Source organism: Petaurus breviceps, unplaced genomic scaffold (assembly GCF_028583685.1).
Source record: "Petaurus breviceps papuanus isolate PSGF00001 unplaced genomic scaffold, PetGlider_PUasm1.0 220, whole genome shotgun sequence".
Taxonomy (NCBI): domain Eukaryota; kingdom Metazoa; phylum Chordata; class Mammalia; order Diprotodontia; family Petauridae; genus Petaurus; species Petaurus breviceps.
In genome coordinates, this window is record NW_027185876.1 from 20,638,834 (window position 1) to 20,657,403 (window position 18,570).

Genomic DNA, 18,570 nt, shown 5'->3' on the forward strand with positions numbered 1-18,570 from the left:
TCCTTTTTTCTTCTTTTATTCCTTTCTTTTCCTTCCTCCCTTTGCCCTCCCTTTCTGGGTCTCTGTAGCATCAAAACCTAACTCAGAGAATTAAATATAGTAGGCTCTTAAACACACGATGCATTGAGCTGAAGCCCCATTCTGGGCTGGCTGAGACAAGGAAGAGCTATTGAGCAATATATTTCAGTAAAAGGAATTCCCCACTTTGTATACTATTATCTGAATGTGTATATATGTATATACATACACATAAACAATATGTAATGTGTGTACATATATATACACACATATTCTGTTTTAAAAACATTTTTTCTCCCCTCCTCATCTCTGTCCTAAAAGCAGAGCTACAGAAGCAGCAGCCCTTGGGGCTTGTGGCTCTTCCTGGCTGTGACTCAGGACATAGAACTGGCAGCAGAGAAGGATCCCTGTCTAAATTCCTCTCCCTTCATCCCTCCCACCCCACCCCCACCTTCAGTGCCTCCCTGGTCTCCCTGTGGGGGAGGGGACAGACTATCTAGGGAGGAATTGTGGAATGATTACTATAATGGGCCTGATGGGAATTTGGTGCATTTTGCCTTTTACTGATTTGGATGGGAATGGAGAAAAAAAACATTTGCTGAGTGCTAACAGCTTGTGAAGCTGAAATTCCCAGCAAAATGCAATGCCTATAACACCATAAATCAGGAGTAAGGGGAAGAAAGATTTATTACAGTGAACTTGGAAAACTTTTCTTGGATCCTTTGCTTTCCTTTTAAAAATAAATAAATAAATAAAAAGGGAAAAAGTAGCTTCCTGAAAAATCTGTGTCTGGGAGGTGTACGGAAAAAAGGATGGAAATGGAAAATGTTAGTCCTGTTCCCCACATAGCCCTGAAATCTGTCTAATAGGTACCCACTGCTTCACCTCTTTCCATAGGAGTAAGAGTACCTACAGAGAAACAGAGAAATGTATACCCAGTTGGTGACACATTATATTACTTCTCTTCTAAAACATAAGCCAGGCACAAACAATAAAAAGGAAAAAGGAGAAAGAAGAAAAATGAGGAAGGGGGAGAGAGAGAGAGACAGAGAGACAGAGACAGAGAGAGAGGAGAAGGAAGAGGAGGAGAAGATTCAGAAGAAGAAGATGAAGATGATGAAGAAGGAGGAGGAGAAGAAGAAGAAGAAGAAGAAGAAGAAGAAGAAGAAGAAGAAGAAGAAGAAGAAGAAGAAGAAGAAGAAGAAGAAGAAGAAGAAGAAGAAGAAGAAGAAGGAAAGGAGGAGGAGGAGGAGGAGGAGGAGGAGAGAGCACGAAATTTTAGAGGACCAAAAGATAGCATAATAAAAAACAGTGGGAAAGTATCAAAAGAGAATAACTGCAGACAGATGGAAGTAAAGTGGGCAGTAAAAATAAAGAGGGAAATTGAGAAAATGCAAGCATCTCATCCCCATGTTTGGGCAGATTAATGGAGTTTGCTGCTCCTTTTCTTGAGTTCTGCACTCTGGGAGGGACAGTATCTGTTTAGATTTGTGTCTAAATTTAAACCCTGATTGCCTTGCCTCCTCTCCTCCTCTCCCCACCCTCTTTTCCTCCCTCCCTCCCTCCTTCCTTGTTCTCTGGTGCACAGCCACTCTGGTCTCTGTCAGTTCTCAAGCTGAGCTGGGGCTTTGCGACTGCCCTCGTGCAGTGCCTGGTGCTAGAAAGAAACTTTGCCTAGGCAGGGCTAAGAAAAAGGAAAACAGCAAGCCCCACAAGGATCAGGGCAACTCCGTACGAGGGATTCCACAGCAGACACTCATTCTACACCTGGAAGACATGGAGGTAATGGGAGTTTGTTGCCTAAAAACGTATGTGTGTGCATTAGTGTCCGGGTTTCTCACGATCAGTGCAGGTCAGAATATGTGACTGACTCACTGATTGACTGAATGTTACCTACACTTCACATGGTACTTTCTCGGGGAGGGGAAGGGGGGAGACAGAAGGTCATATGAGGGTCATTCTAAGCTGGCCATAGGAGAAGGGCAAGGGCTTGCTATTCTGGACATATCCTATACAGACCCTTAGGGCTTGTCAACCACCCCAACCCCCCTCATCTGGGCAAGAAGGACTCTCATTTCCTCCCAGGGGATGGTGCAGTGGGTCAGTAGGAAATAAGGCAGGGTCAGAAAGAGAACGGTGAAACTTCTAAGGGCTTTGAACCTTTTGATCAGTGATCTCAAGGGCTGTGGAATTTTTTAAAGCAGAAATCAGCAAGCACATGAGATCCTCTAAAGAAAGCGGAAGCCCCAGAGTCTGCAGGGATGGGTCCTAAAACAGAAACAAATGGCAAAAACTTCCCTTTGATGCAACCCTGTTGGGAACACAACTTCTTTTTACAGACTGGGGACCAGTCACTATAATCATTTCTGAAGTCTTTCCTTTCCTCTACCTCATCTCCCCCATCACTTCCTGAAAAATCTCCCTTAGCTAAGCAGTCAGAGGACACTCACTGTTCCTTATGCAGCCCACGACTGATCTGTAATCTTTTTCGGTGTGTGGCCCATACGTGTGTGTGTGTTGAGGGGGGCGGCAATAGTAAAGGCTTGGTGCTTCTCTGCCACTCCTCTTCCCAAATGAATTCTGAAATGTTCTTCACTATTTCTGAAACTTACAGATTTGGAAGCAAGAGAGACGTGGGTTTGAGCCCCATCACTCACTAACTTTGTGACTATAACACAGTTTCTTCATCTGTAAAGTGGAGATAATTATATTTGTCATAGAGAAGTAGTCCAGAGAATTAGGTAGAGATTCACATAAATAGAGACATGGGTTCAAATTCTGATTTTGATATGACTATAACCATGGAAAAATCACTTAACCTCTTAACTCTCCCAGACAACTGTGTGAGACTGCAGATTACTGTTGAGTTGCCTACTTTCATAGGTAAAGGGAGTTTCAACACAGGAAGGTTCAAAGACTGATTAACTCAACAGACCAAAAGAAACACTACCTACCTTCAGGGGAGTGCAATGGAAAAAAGCATTTAATTTAGAATCAGAAAACCTAGGTTAGAATTCTGGCTCTGACACTTCCTCTCCATGTGACTTCGGACAAGTCACTTAAACTTAACTTTTGGTTTCAGGTTTCTCATCTGCAAAAGGAGAGCTGGCATGTCAATCGCCAAGCATTTATTCATATGTCAAGCACTGTGTGCTAGGCATGGGAGTACAAAGACAAAAATGAAACACTACCCTTCTTCAAAAAGCTTGCATCTTATTTGGGGAAGCATATGTGTGTGTGTGTGTGTGTGTGTAATTACAAAGTATTTTTTCTTCTTGTGTGGTAGGAGGAGGCAGTAGTCACTGGGTGGAATCAGGAAGGGCCTCCCAGGTGGAACTTAAGCTAAGTCTTGAAGGAAGCTAGAGGTAGAGGTGAGAATGGTGTGTATATGGGGCACTGAGGAGAGCTTGTGCAAAGGCATAGCGATGAGAAATGGAGACGGGGCAGGTATGACCAGATGTTTTTTAAGTTCCCTCCCAATTCTTAATCCCATGATCCAATTATGAAAGTACTTTGTAATTTATAATGCCCTTCATAAATGTGCATTATTGATGCCATGGGGTATCAAAAGTCCCACAGCCAGTGACATGATGGCTGCCTTTACTCTACTCCCCCCCTCAACTCTGATTTTGTGACTTCTCTTAATGTCTACATGGCACCACCATGATTTTTTACTTCAAGTAATGTTAAGTAGGGCTTTAGACGTCACTAGGGAAAGGTATAGAGTAGAATGAGCATCCCTGGAGGGATCAGTTAAGAGAGATAAATCTAACCTCAATTGGCAGATAAAAGAAGAGCATATTGGGACTGAAAATTGGTACATGTTTCTAGTAGCCCCAGTAGCCCTGTTGGCCCTGGGGACTGCCTTTGAACATTCTGCATTCTGATGGCATGTTCTAGCCTGAGCTCCCCATGTACACATGTAAGGCGAGAAATACCATACTTTCTAACGAACTGTACAGTCTTTCTCCAGATCACTCCCTAATTTCACAACATCCTGGGTAGATGTATAACAATAATAATAATTTGCAATCGTAGAGTGCTTCAAAGTTTGCAAAATACTTTCCTCACAGCAGCCCTACGAGGAAAGCAGTACATGTCAGTACATCCCTGTTGTGCAGAGGAGCAAACTGAGACTTTGACAGTTTAGTGAGTTGCCTGAAGTTGTACGGCTATTGAGGGACTGAGGGTGATTTCAAATCAACTTCTTCACATTATTCCCCTCCATGTACTCTATGATACAATGACACAGATCTCCTTGTTTACGCCTTCAACACAACGCTCCTACCAACTCCAGGAATTGTCAATAGCTATCTGTCTCCTGTGTCGGGAATTCCCTTCCTCCTCATTTCTCCCTCCTAGTTTTCCTAACTTCTTTTAAATTTCACTAGTGGTATATTCTACAAGAAACCTTTGCCAATCTCTAATGCCTGGGTCTAAATCTTTGATTTATCCTAAATATATACATGATTGTATATGGTTTGCATGTTGTCTCTCTCATTAAAATGTCAGTCTCTTGAGAACAGGGACTGTCTTTTATTTTTCTTTGTTACCCAATGTTTAGACAGTACCCAGTACATAGTAGGGACCTAATAAATGCTTGTTGATTTGATTTTCCCTACAATCCCATAGTAGTATTGTTATCTCCCTTTTAGAGATAGGAAACTGACGTTCACAGAGTTGAAGTGACTTTCTCATTGTCACTCACCATGCCTACAATGGGCCCTAGCCAGGATTATCATCCTATCTCATCAAAGTGCAGATTCTTTCCACTCCACCACACTCCTATCATGATGTCTCCTACAGGGATGAAACTTGAAGCAGTCCAGGAGCTTCTGGGTCTTCCCAGCACTTTGTTCTCTATCTCCCCACCCCAAAACTAGCTGAGGCTCTCTTGAGTCACCTTGGAGGTTTAATGTGCAATACTCCAATGTTTCCACAAACTCATTTTGTAACTCAGTGCTATGTACGGTTGGTCCCACTGCTATTGGCTGCAGAGAATGGGGTGATCCCTAAAGCAGGGTTTAAAAAGCAAGAAGGAACTTTGGTTATTTAAGGATTTCTAATAAGCTGCCCAGGGAGACTAATTCTAAATGAGCAACCGTAGACAGTACCAGGGGCAGGGGAGGGCAGGTTCATCAGCCCCCAAATGAGGCAGTCCACTCATTTTTAAGACCTGGGAGGCTTCTGCTGGTGCACATTCAGGTCTGAGTTCTCTCTGTTCCTCCCAGATATGGTTCAGAAGCCATAGACATCAGCAAGGCAAGAATAGGCCAAGTAGGCCTTTGTCTCTAAGCTGTTTCCTAAGGAGAACAAAGTTGTGCTATACTTCTCCTGGGGCTAGGTGAAAGGAACCACAGAGGAAGAAAAGACCTCAGGCTTGAGGGTTAGTTTTCCCTCCTTGAAGGGATTCTCCTAAACTTTAACTGGGCCCTGCGGTGGCTCACTGTGATTTATAACTACTCCCACTTAAAGACTGTCTAATCCGCTTGCAAAGAATGGCTGAGAGATAAGAGGAGGCCAGTTCGGGGTTCTTAGGCAGGTTGTTGCCTGAGGGCCAAAGGCAGGTCAGAACAGAGTTCCCAGAGGACTCATTTTACAGGGGTAGGTTTTGAATGACCCGGGCTAAGTAGCTACCGCCTGAACAAGTGTTTGTACCTCTATGAAAAAGAAGGGGTCTTTCACCATTAAGGGTAAATTGCCTTTGCAAAGAGTTGCTTGAGATTCCAGAATGAAAATGTCGACAGTCTGGCAAAGGTAGAGAGAGCTGGTTTTGGAGTCTGAAGCCCGATTTCAAATCCCAGCTCTGCCATTTTCTCCTTGTGTTACTTGGGTAAATCATTTAACCTCTCTGGGGCTCAGTTTCTTTCTCTGTGAAATGAGGGGGCTAGACTAGATGAACTCCAAAGTTCCTCCCGCTCTAAATCTGTCAGTCTGGAAATTGTGGTTATGTGTGTCTTAATAACCTAACTAATTAGAGGGAGCACCAGGACTGAATCTTCCAACAGAATGAATGACATCATTTATTTTTTAATGCAATAGAGTTTTGTGATTTTCAAGGACTAGAGAAAATCTAATTAGAACACCAAGGTTCATTCATTCATTCATTCCAACTGGTGCCTGGCTAAAGTTCTCAGCGAATCCGTTTTCATAGCGATCAGCCTCTGACACTAGTCCTGTTTCATAGTGCAGACACACTAACCTAACCCCTAGTCATACTGAATGTCTAGCCTTTTCTTATCCTGTCCTTTTCTACTTCTGAGTCTTTGAAGATGCTTGGATCAAACTCCCACCCTCACTCCTGCCCTCCAATCTGGATGAGGAGGAAAGAAGACTAGATTTGGAGTCAAACGATCTGTTTTCATGTGCCAATTCTATTTCTTACTAGCCACCTTGGGCAAATGACTTCACCTGACCAGACCTCATTTTCTTCACAAAGGCAGTAGATAGAATGCTAGATCTGAAGTCAGGGAGAGCTGGATTCAAACTCTGCCTCTGACATTTACTAGATGTGTTGCCCTAGATAAGTCATTTTAACCTCTCTGTGCCTCAGTTTCCTCATCCTAAAGGAATGAAGGAAACAAACATTTATTAGTGCCTAATCATGTGCTTAGCAATTTATAAGTATTATCTCATTTGAACCTTGAAACAACCCTAGAAGGTAGATGCTATAATGATCAGTTGAGGAAACTGAGGCTGAGAGATTAAGTGACTTGTTATTAAGTGTCTGAAGATGGATTTTAACTCAGGTCTTCCTGACTCCAGGTCTAATTCTCTATCCATTGTGCTGCCTGGCCGCTATTAGAAAATGAAGGGGTTGGACTAAATGGCTTTTGCAGTCCTTACCAACTCTAAATTCCAAGATCTCCCTCTGTTGACATCCTTCCTCTTCCTCAGGTCTGAAATCAGGTGCACCTCCTCTCTGACCCCCTTAGTGCCCTTCTTCCTTGACCTCTTCTACTCAGTTAATCATTTTCTAACACATTATCAATCAACCAGCTAGCATTTATTAAGCACATGCTCCACTCCTTCTTCATCCTAAATGCATATTGTGTTTATGTTCATACTTTTGGCTGCCATGTTGCTATCAACTCATCCTGAACTTGAACTCTACTCACACCCCAGATCATTTCCACATGAATTAACAAGACACCTCCCCCATTCTGCATTTATGAAACTGATTTTTTGAACCAATGCATGGAATTTTACAAGCTAGGCTAGGCTTCTGGAACTATAAAGACAAAAATGAAGCTGCCCTGTCCTCAAAGGACCTACATTCTATAGGGAAGACAATATGTACATATACAACAGTGTTTGGAGCATAATAAGTGCTTAATGAAATACTTTGCAAAATAAAATACAAGATGGTTTTGTAGAGAGGGCACTGGCAGCTGGGAAAATCAGAAATGGTCTTGTGTGGTGGCTCTTGAGCTGAGTGTTGAAGGAAACCAGAGATTCTAAGAGGCAGCAAGGAGAGAGTGCATTCCAGGCATAGCATATGCTTGTACAATGTCATGGAAATGGGTGATGGATTGTCATGTGTGAAGAATAGTAAGTGAACCAATTTGGCATATTAATTATTTGTAACTAAGTAGATACTTCTCAAGAACCTCAGGGTAGAAATCTGTTGAAAATTGTGTTCTTTATATGCTGTGCTAAGCCCAAATAAGCCTGATGTTATAGTTGGCAGTCAGATGGGATACAGCACTGGGCTTGGAATCAGGAAGACTCATGTTTCTGAGTTCAAGTCTGGCCTCAGACACTTACTAGCTATGTGATCCTGGGCAAGTCACTTAACCCTGTCTGCCTCCGTTTTCTCATCTGTAAAATCTGGAGAAGGAAATGGCAAACCACTCCAGTATCTTGGCAAAGGCCAAGAAGACCCCAAATGGCGTCACAAAGAATAGGACATGACTGAAATGACTCAACAACAATGTTGTAATGGCTAGAGTATAGAATTTTGAGTCTCTTTAACCTCAATTGGATCGTCACTGCTCCACATCAGTCCTTTTTATCTATCCCTCATCCATTCCCAATTTCATTCCCCCCCCCAAGCTATTCCAACCCTTACCTCCTCTCCTCAGGCTACCAACTTCACCCCATTTCTCTTCCGCTTTCGGAGATAACCTTATCTCTTTCTTTACTAAGGAGATGGATACCATCCAACACAGAGTTCCTCAGCTCCTCTAAGCATTTCAGCCCCCTCCTCCATCTTCTCTTCTTTCTTTCTAATTTCAGAGGAAGGTGTGAACTTTCCCCTTGCTAAACCAATCTTCTGTGCCCTGGACTCTACCCCTGCTGTCTCCCCTATGACCTTGTTCCATTAGAGTTGTTTCATTACTATGAGGCACCTTCAGTCTTTCCCTTCTTTCTTCTGACTCCTGACCTTTAAACGTACCCAGGGCTCCCCAATCTGAAAAACAAAACAAAAAATTCCAACCTTTCCTTGATCCTGATAATTCCTTAAGCTATCCTCTCTCTCTGTCTCTGTCTCATCTCTCTGTCTCTGTCTGTCTCTCTCCTTTACTGTCAAATTTATGGAAAGAGTTGTTTACATTCACTGCCTCCATTTCCTCACATCCCATTGCTCCTGTACCCAAAGAATCATAGAGTCTCAGGACTGGAAAGGACCTTAGTCATCTAATCATCTCATACCTGAACAGGAATTTCCTCTGCCACTTTCCTGACAAGCAACCATCACTAAAAGAGCCAGCATGGTGTTGGCATCAAAAATCAGAGAACGTGGCTTTGAATCTAGACCCTATTGTAGATTTCCTGTATGTCTCTGGCCAAGTCAACTGACCTCTATGGGTTTTAGATTCCTCATCTGCACAAAGAGGGTTCTAGACTAGGTGTTATCTAAGGCCCCTTTGAGCTCCTGATTCTATGACTTCCATGCTAATTTTTGTCAACTCCAATTATTAGGAGGTTTTTCTTTACTTTCACTTGAAATTTGCCTCTATAGTTTCTGTTCCATCTAAAACCAAGCAGAACAAGATGAATCTCTCTTCTATGCAATGACCCTTTAAATACTTGAAGAGAGGTATCCTGTTCTTCCAACTCTTCTCTTCTCCAGGTAAAAATACATCGTTTCACCGCCAGACCCACTTTGGGTCTTTATAGTCTCTAGTTCTTTCACCATCATATCCCACCTTTCTTTGAAAGTGTTCCAGTTTCCCCAAGTCATTTCTAGAATGTGGCACCTAGAACTGAACATAGGGTGCTGTATGTTTTGATAAGGGCAACATATACTAGGACTCTCCCCTTCTTCATCCCAAAGGCAGATTGTGTTTATTTTGTTTATACTTTTGCCTGCCATGTTGCTATCAACTCATCCTGAACTTGCAATCTACTCAAACCCCAGGTCATTTTCACATGAATTGACAAGACACCTCCTTCATTCTGCATTTATTAAACTGATTTTTTGAGCCAATGCATGGAACTTTACATTGATCTCTACCAGAAATCATCTTATTAGATTCAGCCCATTGTACTGTTCTGATAAGATCTCTGTGGCTCCCAACTCTTGGTAATCTGACTACTGTTTCCAAATGATATTCTTCTGAAATAGTTTTCTCCAAGGTAACTAATGACTGCTTGCTTGTTAAATCTAATACCCTTTTTTTTGTCCTTAGTCTTCTTGACTTCTTGGCTACTGCTGAACATCATTTTATAGTGTTACCTTTCCTCTCCTTGATTCTTTCTCCTTTGGATTCTGCTCCATGGTTCCCCCATTAAGTTATGAGCTCCTTGAGGGCAGGAACTGCTTTTCACTTCTCTTTGTAAACTCCCCCTCATGCTTAGCACAGTACTTGGCATATAGTAGGCACTTAATAAATGTTTATTGACTGACTTGTTGGTTTTCCAACCTCCGTGGCTCTATTTCCTTTGTTGATTTGTCATTCTCTCCTTAACAGTGGGTATTTCCCTCAAGTTTTCATCTTTGGAATTTTCATTTTATTTTCTACCTTTCTATACTCTCTTCTTTGTTGCTCTCAACCATTTCCATAGCTTCAATGGTCACTTTTACACAAGGATGCCTCCAAAATGTCTTATCTCTACCTTCGAGTTATCAATATCTGTGTGTCCCACTGGCATCTCAAATTCAACAGTCCCAAATTAGACCCCTCATCTCCCCAAAGCAATCTTTCCACCTTACTAATCTATGTCTACCAATTCTACCAACAGCTTCCTACACACCTGATCTGCTGATTTCAGAGACATTTTTTACTCTTCCCTCTCCCTCACTACCTACATCCAATTCATTTGCCAAGTTCTGTTGATTCTGTCAATAATATCTCTAATATCCATCCCTTCCTTTCTGTTCCCATTGCAACCACCCAAGTTCAGGCCCTTATCTCTGTTCCCCTAGAGTTGTAATAACCTCCTAACACGTTTTCTTTCCTCCAGTCTGTCCCTTCTCCAATCTGTCCACAAGAAAATTCTCTTAATGCATCAGTATTTCTGATCAGTCTGTTCATGTTACACGTTCACTCAAAAATCTTTGGTGGGTTCCCCATTGATTCTTGAATGAAGTATAAACTTTCTTGCATTCAAGGCCCCCCCCCAAATCTGACCCCAAATGACATTTTTAGGCTTATATCATACAACTTGCCTTCACAGTCTGTGTTTCGTTCATTCATTGCCCATTTTCATCCATCTCTTTTTTTTTATCTCCCCCACCTTTGCTCTCAACTTGTCTTGTGCTTTGGATGGATTTTCACTCTACCTATATGCTTCAGGTTCCCCTTCTGAAGGTATAACCTAGGCATCATCTTCTTGGAGGGCAAGAAGCCCTCTCTGACCCTTCTCCCTCCCAAATGAAAGGGCTGCCTTGTTCCTGCTTCAAATTTCTCAAAGCACTTTGCCTGACCCTCCACTTTGTACTTATCACATTTTCTCATGTATCATATTTATGGCCATGTCTTCCCTTCTCAGTTAGATCAGATCTGCTTCAGTCACCTTTTAGGCCCTTCTCCCATCTCAATACCACGTCTTTAGCATGGTTTCTTAATTATGGCAGGTACCTGGTGCTTGTTGAATTGAAATGACTTTGAATTTAAAAGAATCATAGGATTCACCCATTCAAAGAACTAAAAACAGAATTCTGTCCTTATCTTATGTCTCCCACTAATACCACATGTTTAGTGCCTTTCTTGGAATTCCTGGCTAAAGAAAGGGGGGTTGGTCCTGAAATAGGGAGTGATGGGCCTCAAGTTGAGGAGTTTGGCACTGCTGAGCCTGTGGGGGTTTCTAAGTGCTGTACACCCAAAGTTGTGTTGGGCTGTCTCACTCTATCTGCCAACACTCCCAATTACAATAGCTCCCATTTACCAGCACCTTTCATTTGGGCAGACTGAATGGGGGGGAGGGGAGGGGAGTGGTGTCTAAGGTAGTCAGACTGTAATGCTGTAATGACTCAAACTGGAGCCCAGGCAGGCAGAGAGACCTATCACAGAGAGCTGTGATTTAACATTCCTGGCCTGGAGTCAAATTTCAGGGCCCTTATCCCCAACATGGCTCCTCATACCATAGCAAGCCAAATAGTAAGAGAGAGATCAGTCCGTGGGAAATCTGAAGGCTGTGGTGGCTGAGCAGACAGGGTAATCTTATCAGGGCAGCAAAAGAGAGCACTTTCGTTCCAGAGGAATCCAGAGATGGTAAACTGCATTTCTCCCATAATAACACTCTCTGAGCCAAGCCATAGGACAGCTCTGTGCCAGCCACCCCCATCTTCTTTTCCTCCCTTCCCCCAGGATCTTTACATCTCAAGGTTCTGTCCTGATTTTTCACTCCCCTAGGAAGACTCCTTTTTTTTTTTTTTTAAAGAATGTATCCCCATTTTACAGAATAGAAAATGGAGGCATAGAAACACACCAAGGTCACTTGGTGACTTAGCTCTTCTCCAATTATTGAAGACCCACCAATGACCCTATGTACTTGCCCAGGGAAAAGTTCATTTAAAAGGCAAGAGAGACCTGGGAGACAAGAAGAAAAAGAAAGATACCAGGCTTCATTTTAGCAAGGGTTTACTGCAAAAAAAAAATGCCCACACTACTCACTCTAGTGTTCCAACTTAAATATATGTATTTATATACACATATTTTTTTCCTGTGCATACTAACAACTGCAAAGGTGGCTGGACTTGGGGTCAGAGGACCTGAGTTTGTATCCCACCCCTGCTCCTTACAACCCATGTGACCTTTGGCTAAATCAGGTATTTCCCATGGGCTTCTATTTTCTCATATATTAAAAAAAATTAAGCATTTTCTTTGCAGGTGGGAAACTGTGGGTATTGAGTATTGTGTATACTGTCAGAAAGAGCTGCTTGATTTTGCTGTTGTACTTTTTTTACCTCACTTTTAAAATTCTTTTCGTGAAGAAAGGCTCACTGGTAGGGGAGGGAACCAGGACACATTCATAAATAAAGATAATATAAAAAATCAAGAAAAAGATTTCTTTAAAAAAAATTGAGGGGGTGACTGCTAAAATCCCTCCCCGCTCTAAATACTGTATCTCAACTCTGAAGTCATCCCTCTTCACCATCTGGAATATCAACTTGTTCTAGGAATACTGAAGAGACAAAGACATTGAAATAAGCCTCCTCTCCAGTTTACCAGATTAGCAGGCCCTAGAGAAATGGGGTGATTTGTCTAAGTTAGTGGCCTGTTTTCCCTTGGTCCAGCCTTGAAAAAATAAAGTCTCCTTGTCCTTCATGTGATTGTTGGGAACCCTTTCCTTCACTTACCCTTGTGATAGATACCCAGCACACTAGTAAGGTATTCTGTATACAGTCAGCCCTGCATCCTTGTATAAATTCCATCTCTTGTGGTGGGCCCTGGGCAAGAAGCCTAGCCCTGTCCTACAATTTCAGTTCCTCAGGAGTTAGGCTGAACTCACCTTGACTTCTTCCTCTCCCTCAGCCCTTAGAAGCATTCCGTTCTTGGGTCTTGTCAATGCCATCCATCTTTCGTATCCTCCCCTTCTCTGCATTTACATGGCCTCTGCCCTCAATGGCCCTCCAACCCAACGTGCCTGCTATTGCAATGACTTCCTCTGCTCCCAGTCTCTCCCAACTCCATCCATCTTTCACACAACTCCAAATGAATACTCCTAAAGCACTGCTCTGACCATGTTATTACCCTTGAGGTAAATTATAAACTCCTCTGTAGAGTGAGGGCATTTCTCTGGCTGGCTATCCTCCAAAGCTGGAATGCCCTTCCTTCCCATCTCTGCCTACTGGCTTCCCAGCTTCCTTCCAGTCTCAGCCAAAATCCCACATTGTAGCCCTCTTCATTCTGGCGTTCATTATTTCCTATTTATCCTGTATATAACTTGTTTGTACATATTTGCCTGTTGACTCCCCCTTTGGATTGTAAGCTCCTTGAGAGCAGGGACTTTTGCCTCTTTTTGTATCTGCTGCTTAACACAGTGCCCGGAACATGGTAAGTGTTTAATAAATGTTTATTGACTGATTGACTGGTGTTAAAAGCCCTTCTCTATCTTTCTCCAGCCCCTCTTTTCAGATTTATTTCACATTACTTTGCTTTACACATTCTACATTCCAACCAACTATTTCCTTTACTCTGAAATGGAGATTCCATTTCCCATCTCTGTACCTTTGAACAAGCTATCCCTAAGATTTGGAATATGTTCCAATCTCACCTCTGCCTCTCAGAATCCTGAGCTTCCTTCTCAGCTCTATTGTCCTCTCTTCTGTGAAACTTTTCCTAATTCTCCCTCCCTTGTCTCCTTTTTCTAAATTATCTTGTTTTGTTTGCCTATAAATATAACTCCTTGAAGGCAGGAATCATTTCTCATTTTTCATTTTTTTGGTCCTTGCATCCCTAGCATGCAACATTATGGCTGGCACATAGTAGGTGCTTTTTAAATGCCTGATGAATTGAATTGGGAGAGTCTGGAGACCAACGACCAGAGTTGTTTCTGGTGTAAAGGCTCAGGCATCTAGACATCTCTACAGGGATCCTCTGACTCCAGCTCTTGGCCCCCAGATACCAAGGGGAGGGGGAAGAGAAGAACAAACTTGGGGATTGATTTGCTCATTTTTCTTAGCACCAGCTGGGGGATCTGGGTAGTATATGACCAAAGTTACCCAAGCCAAGGAGACAAGTATCTATCACCAGAGGCTGCTATAACACCTTGTCTTGACCCTGAAATATCCCATATAATAATAGTAGCTAATGATTATATGAAACACTTTAAGGTTCTCAAAGAACTTTACAAATGTCATCTCATTTTACCCTTACAACAACCCTGCAAAGAAGATGCTGTTATTTATTCCCATTTTACAGATGAAAAAACAGAGTAAATGACTTTTCTAGGGTGGCATGGCTAATCAAGTGTCTGAAATCTGATGTGAATTTAAGTCTTTTCCTTCAGGATCAGTGTTCTATCTACTATATCATCTGTTTGTTCTAAACATATAGATGTATTTTGTAGAGATATAGAAGATGAATCAATATCTATCCTCAAGAAGTTCGTGATCTAATTGTGTAGGTTCATAGATCTAGATCTGGAAAGATTCTCAAAGATCACCTAATCTAGAGATTCTTAACCTGCAGTCCATGAACTTGTTTTTAAGACTATTTTGCTAATCGCTTCAATATAATTTATTTTCTTTGTAATCCTATGCATTTGAAAACATTATTCTGAGAACAGAGTCCATAGACTTCACCAAACTGCCAAAGGTGTTTATGGCACACACAAAAATTAAGAACCCCTGATCTAAACTAAGCATTCCCATAATCCCTGCTCCAGAGAATGCTGAGGCTGGTGGATCTTTGGAACTCGAGAGTTCTTAGCTTCAATGTACCTAAAATCATTCTGGTGCCCACACTAAATTAAGTGTTCATGCTAAGTTAAGTACCTATACCAATTTAGGCAATATGCTGGCCACCACCATCCCCCCCAGGAGTGGGGTGTAAATAGGAGAAGGAACCCAACCAGGCAGGAAACAAAACAAGGCAAAGATCCCATGCTAATCAGTGGTGGGGTCTTGCCTATGAGTGGCTAATATACTTGCAGCCTGGACAAGATAGGAAAACATAGTCTTAAAAAAAAAAAAGAATCTGTGATCTAAGTTAATCCTCTCATTTTACAGTTGAGGAAACTGAGGTTTGTTAAATGAGCTGCTCAAGGTGATATGGGTAGTAATTATAAGATGTGGGATTTGAACTCAAATTCTCTGGTTTTAGGGCAAGAATTAAGAACCCCTGTTGTAGAATCAGGGCTCTTTAAAAATCACCACTACCCCCCTCCCCAACACACACACACAGACATATGTATCTCAGACTTAGCTTTAGTGTGTGGCCAACAAACTTAGCCTGGCGCCAGCACCCAAAAGATTCTGGATAGAAAATAAATTTGAAACCTACCCCAGGGTCAGGTCCACAGGCTGGAAAGTAAATCTTTTAAAAGGAGGTCACTAAGCCTTATTCCTAGTCCTCCTTGGTTCCCTCAGTACTAAAGTGCCCTTTTTATAAATCTTGCCAGTTTCCCCTATTCCCAACACTATTCTTTTCTTGACCTACTATCATCTGTTCCATTATGACTGCTCTTCTCCGCCGGGTTCTGAATATCCAGCTGTGTTCTCCTGGCTACTCACATCACTGCCAGTAGCAAAGGTCTGGCCACTGGGATTTAGCTGAGAGAGTCGGAGAAGGATTGTAGACTGGAGGGTAGCAGACAGTCGGAAACAGCCCAGTCATTGACTGGTCATGCAGTCAGAGCTACGGGAACCAGGGCCCTCTACCCCCACTGCAGTAGCTCAGTCTTTAGTCCCTAGAGTTTAAGTCAACAAGCATTTATGAATGGAAACATTTCTGTGTACAGCACTGGGCTAAGCACTGGGGAGATAAAGACAAACAGTAGGAAAGGCATTCCCTGCCTTCAAGGATTTATGTTGTAATATGGGAAGACAGTATATAAAAGGCAGAAGAAAAGACAGGAAAGGGAAGAGGAAACAGTACCCAGCCTGGCAGTGAAATCTAGGAGGGAGTAAAGGATGGCTGGCCCTTCCTCAACATCGAGCATCTAGGAGGAGCTCATTCATGGGAGGAAGAAGCTTCAAGGACAAAGGGATCTTCTAGGGTGAGAAGGTAACTGAGGCATGGTGGCATTTCCAGAGAGCTGCTAACAGGAATACCAAGAAAGCTTTGAGATTCCTTGCCTTCTCCTCCCTCCTCCCTTGTCCCCACACCTTGATAGGACATCATTATTGTTACTATTCTCAAAGAGGACCATGACACCAGGAAGATGATGCCATGACTTGCAAATGAACTGGATTTAAGTGAAGGATGGCTGTCCAAGGTCACCAGTCTCACTCTCTGGGTCCATCTGATTCTAGTGGCCAGATATAGATCAGGAAGACTGGAAATGGCCCCTAAAGCACCATTAACGCATGAACTGGCTGCATGTGACATCCCCTAGGGAACAGGAGTAGTCCCAATAACCACAAACTCCTCAAATATAGGACAGTCCCAGACACCCCATACACATACTTTACAGTGAGTTCTAGAATCTGGGAGAGGTAGTATGGTACAGCATAGAGTTCTCTTCGTAGAGTCAAAGTCAGAAAAACCTGGGTTAAAATCCCACCTCCTTGACCTTAGGCAAGTTCATTTCCCTCTATTGGCCTTACTTAGTTTATTCATCTTTAAAATGAGGGGGCTGAATGAGATGACTTCCAGCTACAAATCTATGATCCAAGGCATGAAAATTATTATGGGTGATCAACTTCGGGAGAAGAATATGACCTCTCTCCCAAAAAATGGGAGGTGGGTCAACCTGTATAAGCCCTACCAATGCCCAGTATTCACAGAGTGCATTGCACATTAGACACAGTTGGTCCATCAGTAGATGATTCTATGGGTTCTTTAGCTCCCTCTTCCTTCACTAAAGGAATTCCTTTTCTTCCCACTGCTTGGAACAAAAGTGAAGGTCCTGTCCTTATGGCATGGAAATGGTATGGACATCAGCTAGTCAAACATTAGCACTTAGCACAGTGCCTGGTACATGTTGCTGTTCAGTTGTTGAACTCTATTTGACAAAGTCCATGGGGTTTTCTTGGCAAAGATACTGGAGTAGTTTGCCAATTCATTCTCCAGCTCACTTTACAGTTGAGGAAACGGAGGCAAACAGGATGAAGTGACTTGCCCAGGGTCACACAGCTAGTAAGTATCTGAAGCTGGATTTGAAATCAGATCTCCCTGACTCCAGGGCCGTTGCTCTATCCCCTGTACCACTTAGCAGTAGGTACTTAATAAATGTTTGTTGATTCATTGATTGATTAGCCTTCCCTTAAATAAGAATCATAGGAGGAAATTAGGTGACTCAGTGTATTAATGGGCTGGGCCTGGAGTCATGAAGACCAGAGTTAAAATCCAACCTCAGAAACTTAATAGTTGTGTGATCCTGGGTAAGTTACTTACCCTCTATTTAACTTAATCCACTGAAGAAAGAAATGGCAAACCACTCCTGTATCTTTGCCAAGAAAACCCCATAGATAATGTGGTCCACAGGGTCAGGAAGAGTCAAACAGAACAGAATAACAACAGCAACAATAAATCAGGATCAGAGTAAGGGTGTGGTGGGTGTGATCAGAGACATAGGTCAAGTGCAAGTGCTTATTAACTCTGAAAGCTGGGAGGATTTTATCTAAACCTTGTTTCTCCCTAACACAGTGCTCTGTACTTGGTAGACTCTTAATGAATATTTGTTCCAGCAAATCAAATTTTAAAATGTGTGAGTAGGTTTATTCCAAGACCTACATGGCTCAGTGGATGCCATTTTGAAACATTCTTTGCCCTGGGCCTACCCTGGACACACCCCACCTAAGGGAGCAGGAGACAATGAAAGTTGTCCTTGTGTGTGTGTGTGTGGGGGGGGAGATGGAGTCTACCGGTGCCTCACTGGAGGTATGTTGGCAACTTTAGTACCACTCAGCCAAGGCCCTCTCTTGCCAGAAGAAAGACAAGGCAGGTTTGTTATATATTTCTATAATAACAGTGATGCTCGAAACAGTACAACATAGGAGAAAGTGGGATCTACAACTTGTTCCTAGTGTCACCATGGGCAAGTTAGCGGCAGAGCCTGCTCTAAAACCCAAATTTCCAGGGTTCTAGAGTTGCCAGCCATTGACATGTGACAAACATGACTGATATTTGTATCTCAGAAGCTGGTTTGTTCTTACTGATGTTGCATGTTATGACTGGAAGGTTCCTGTTTCCCAGTCTAATACCTCTTTGCCTACCTTTTGAGTAAGAGAATCATGCAGAGTATAAGCAGAAAAGGAAGTTTGTCCTGAGGTCATCACCAGCACTTTGATGACCAAACCACCTACTTGCCACATTCATCTCCTTTAGACACACCCTGGTCATAACTGTGGCCCTTCCTGTTCAGAGGAAGATAGGAGTAGACTGGGAGGGCTTCTCCCATTGGGAGCAGAGGGCATTTCACTAGAGCTTTCTAGCCAGAAATTCTCCTCATCTACTCAAATAAGCAATTAAAAACATTTGTTAAACACCTACTTTG

The 18,570-nt window shown here is 42.6% G+C and overlaps 1 protein-coding gene across 2 annotated transcripts in view; it reads left to right on the top strand.

The window, feature by feature from the left end:
* Positions 1-1,586: 1,586 nt before the first annotated feature.
* RCSD1 (RCSD domain containing 1) overlaps positions 1,587-18,570 on the top strand; it is an 87,651-nt gene continuing 70,667 nt past the window's right edge. For both annotated transcript variants that reach the window (XM_069094712.1, XM_069094713.1), the window contains exon 1: positions 1,587-1,800. In XM_069094712.1, coding sequence (XP_068950813.1) covers positions 1,795-1,800 — 6 coding nt within the window. In that variant the 5' untranslated portion in view covers positions 1,587-1,794. The remainder of the gene's footprint in view (positions 1,801-18,570) is intronic.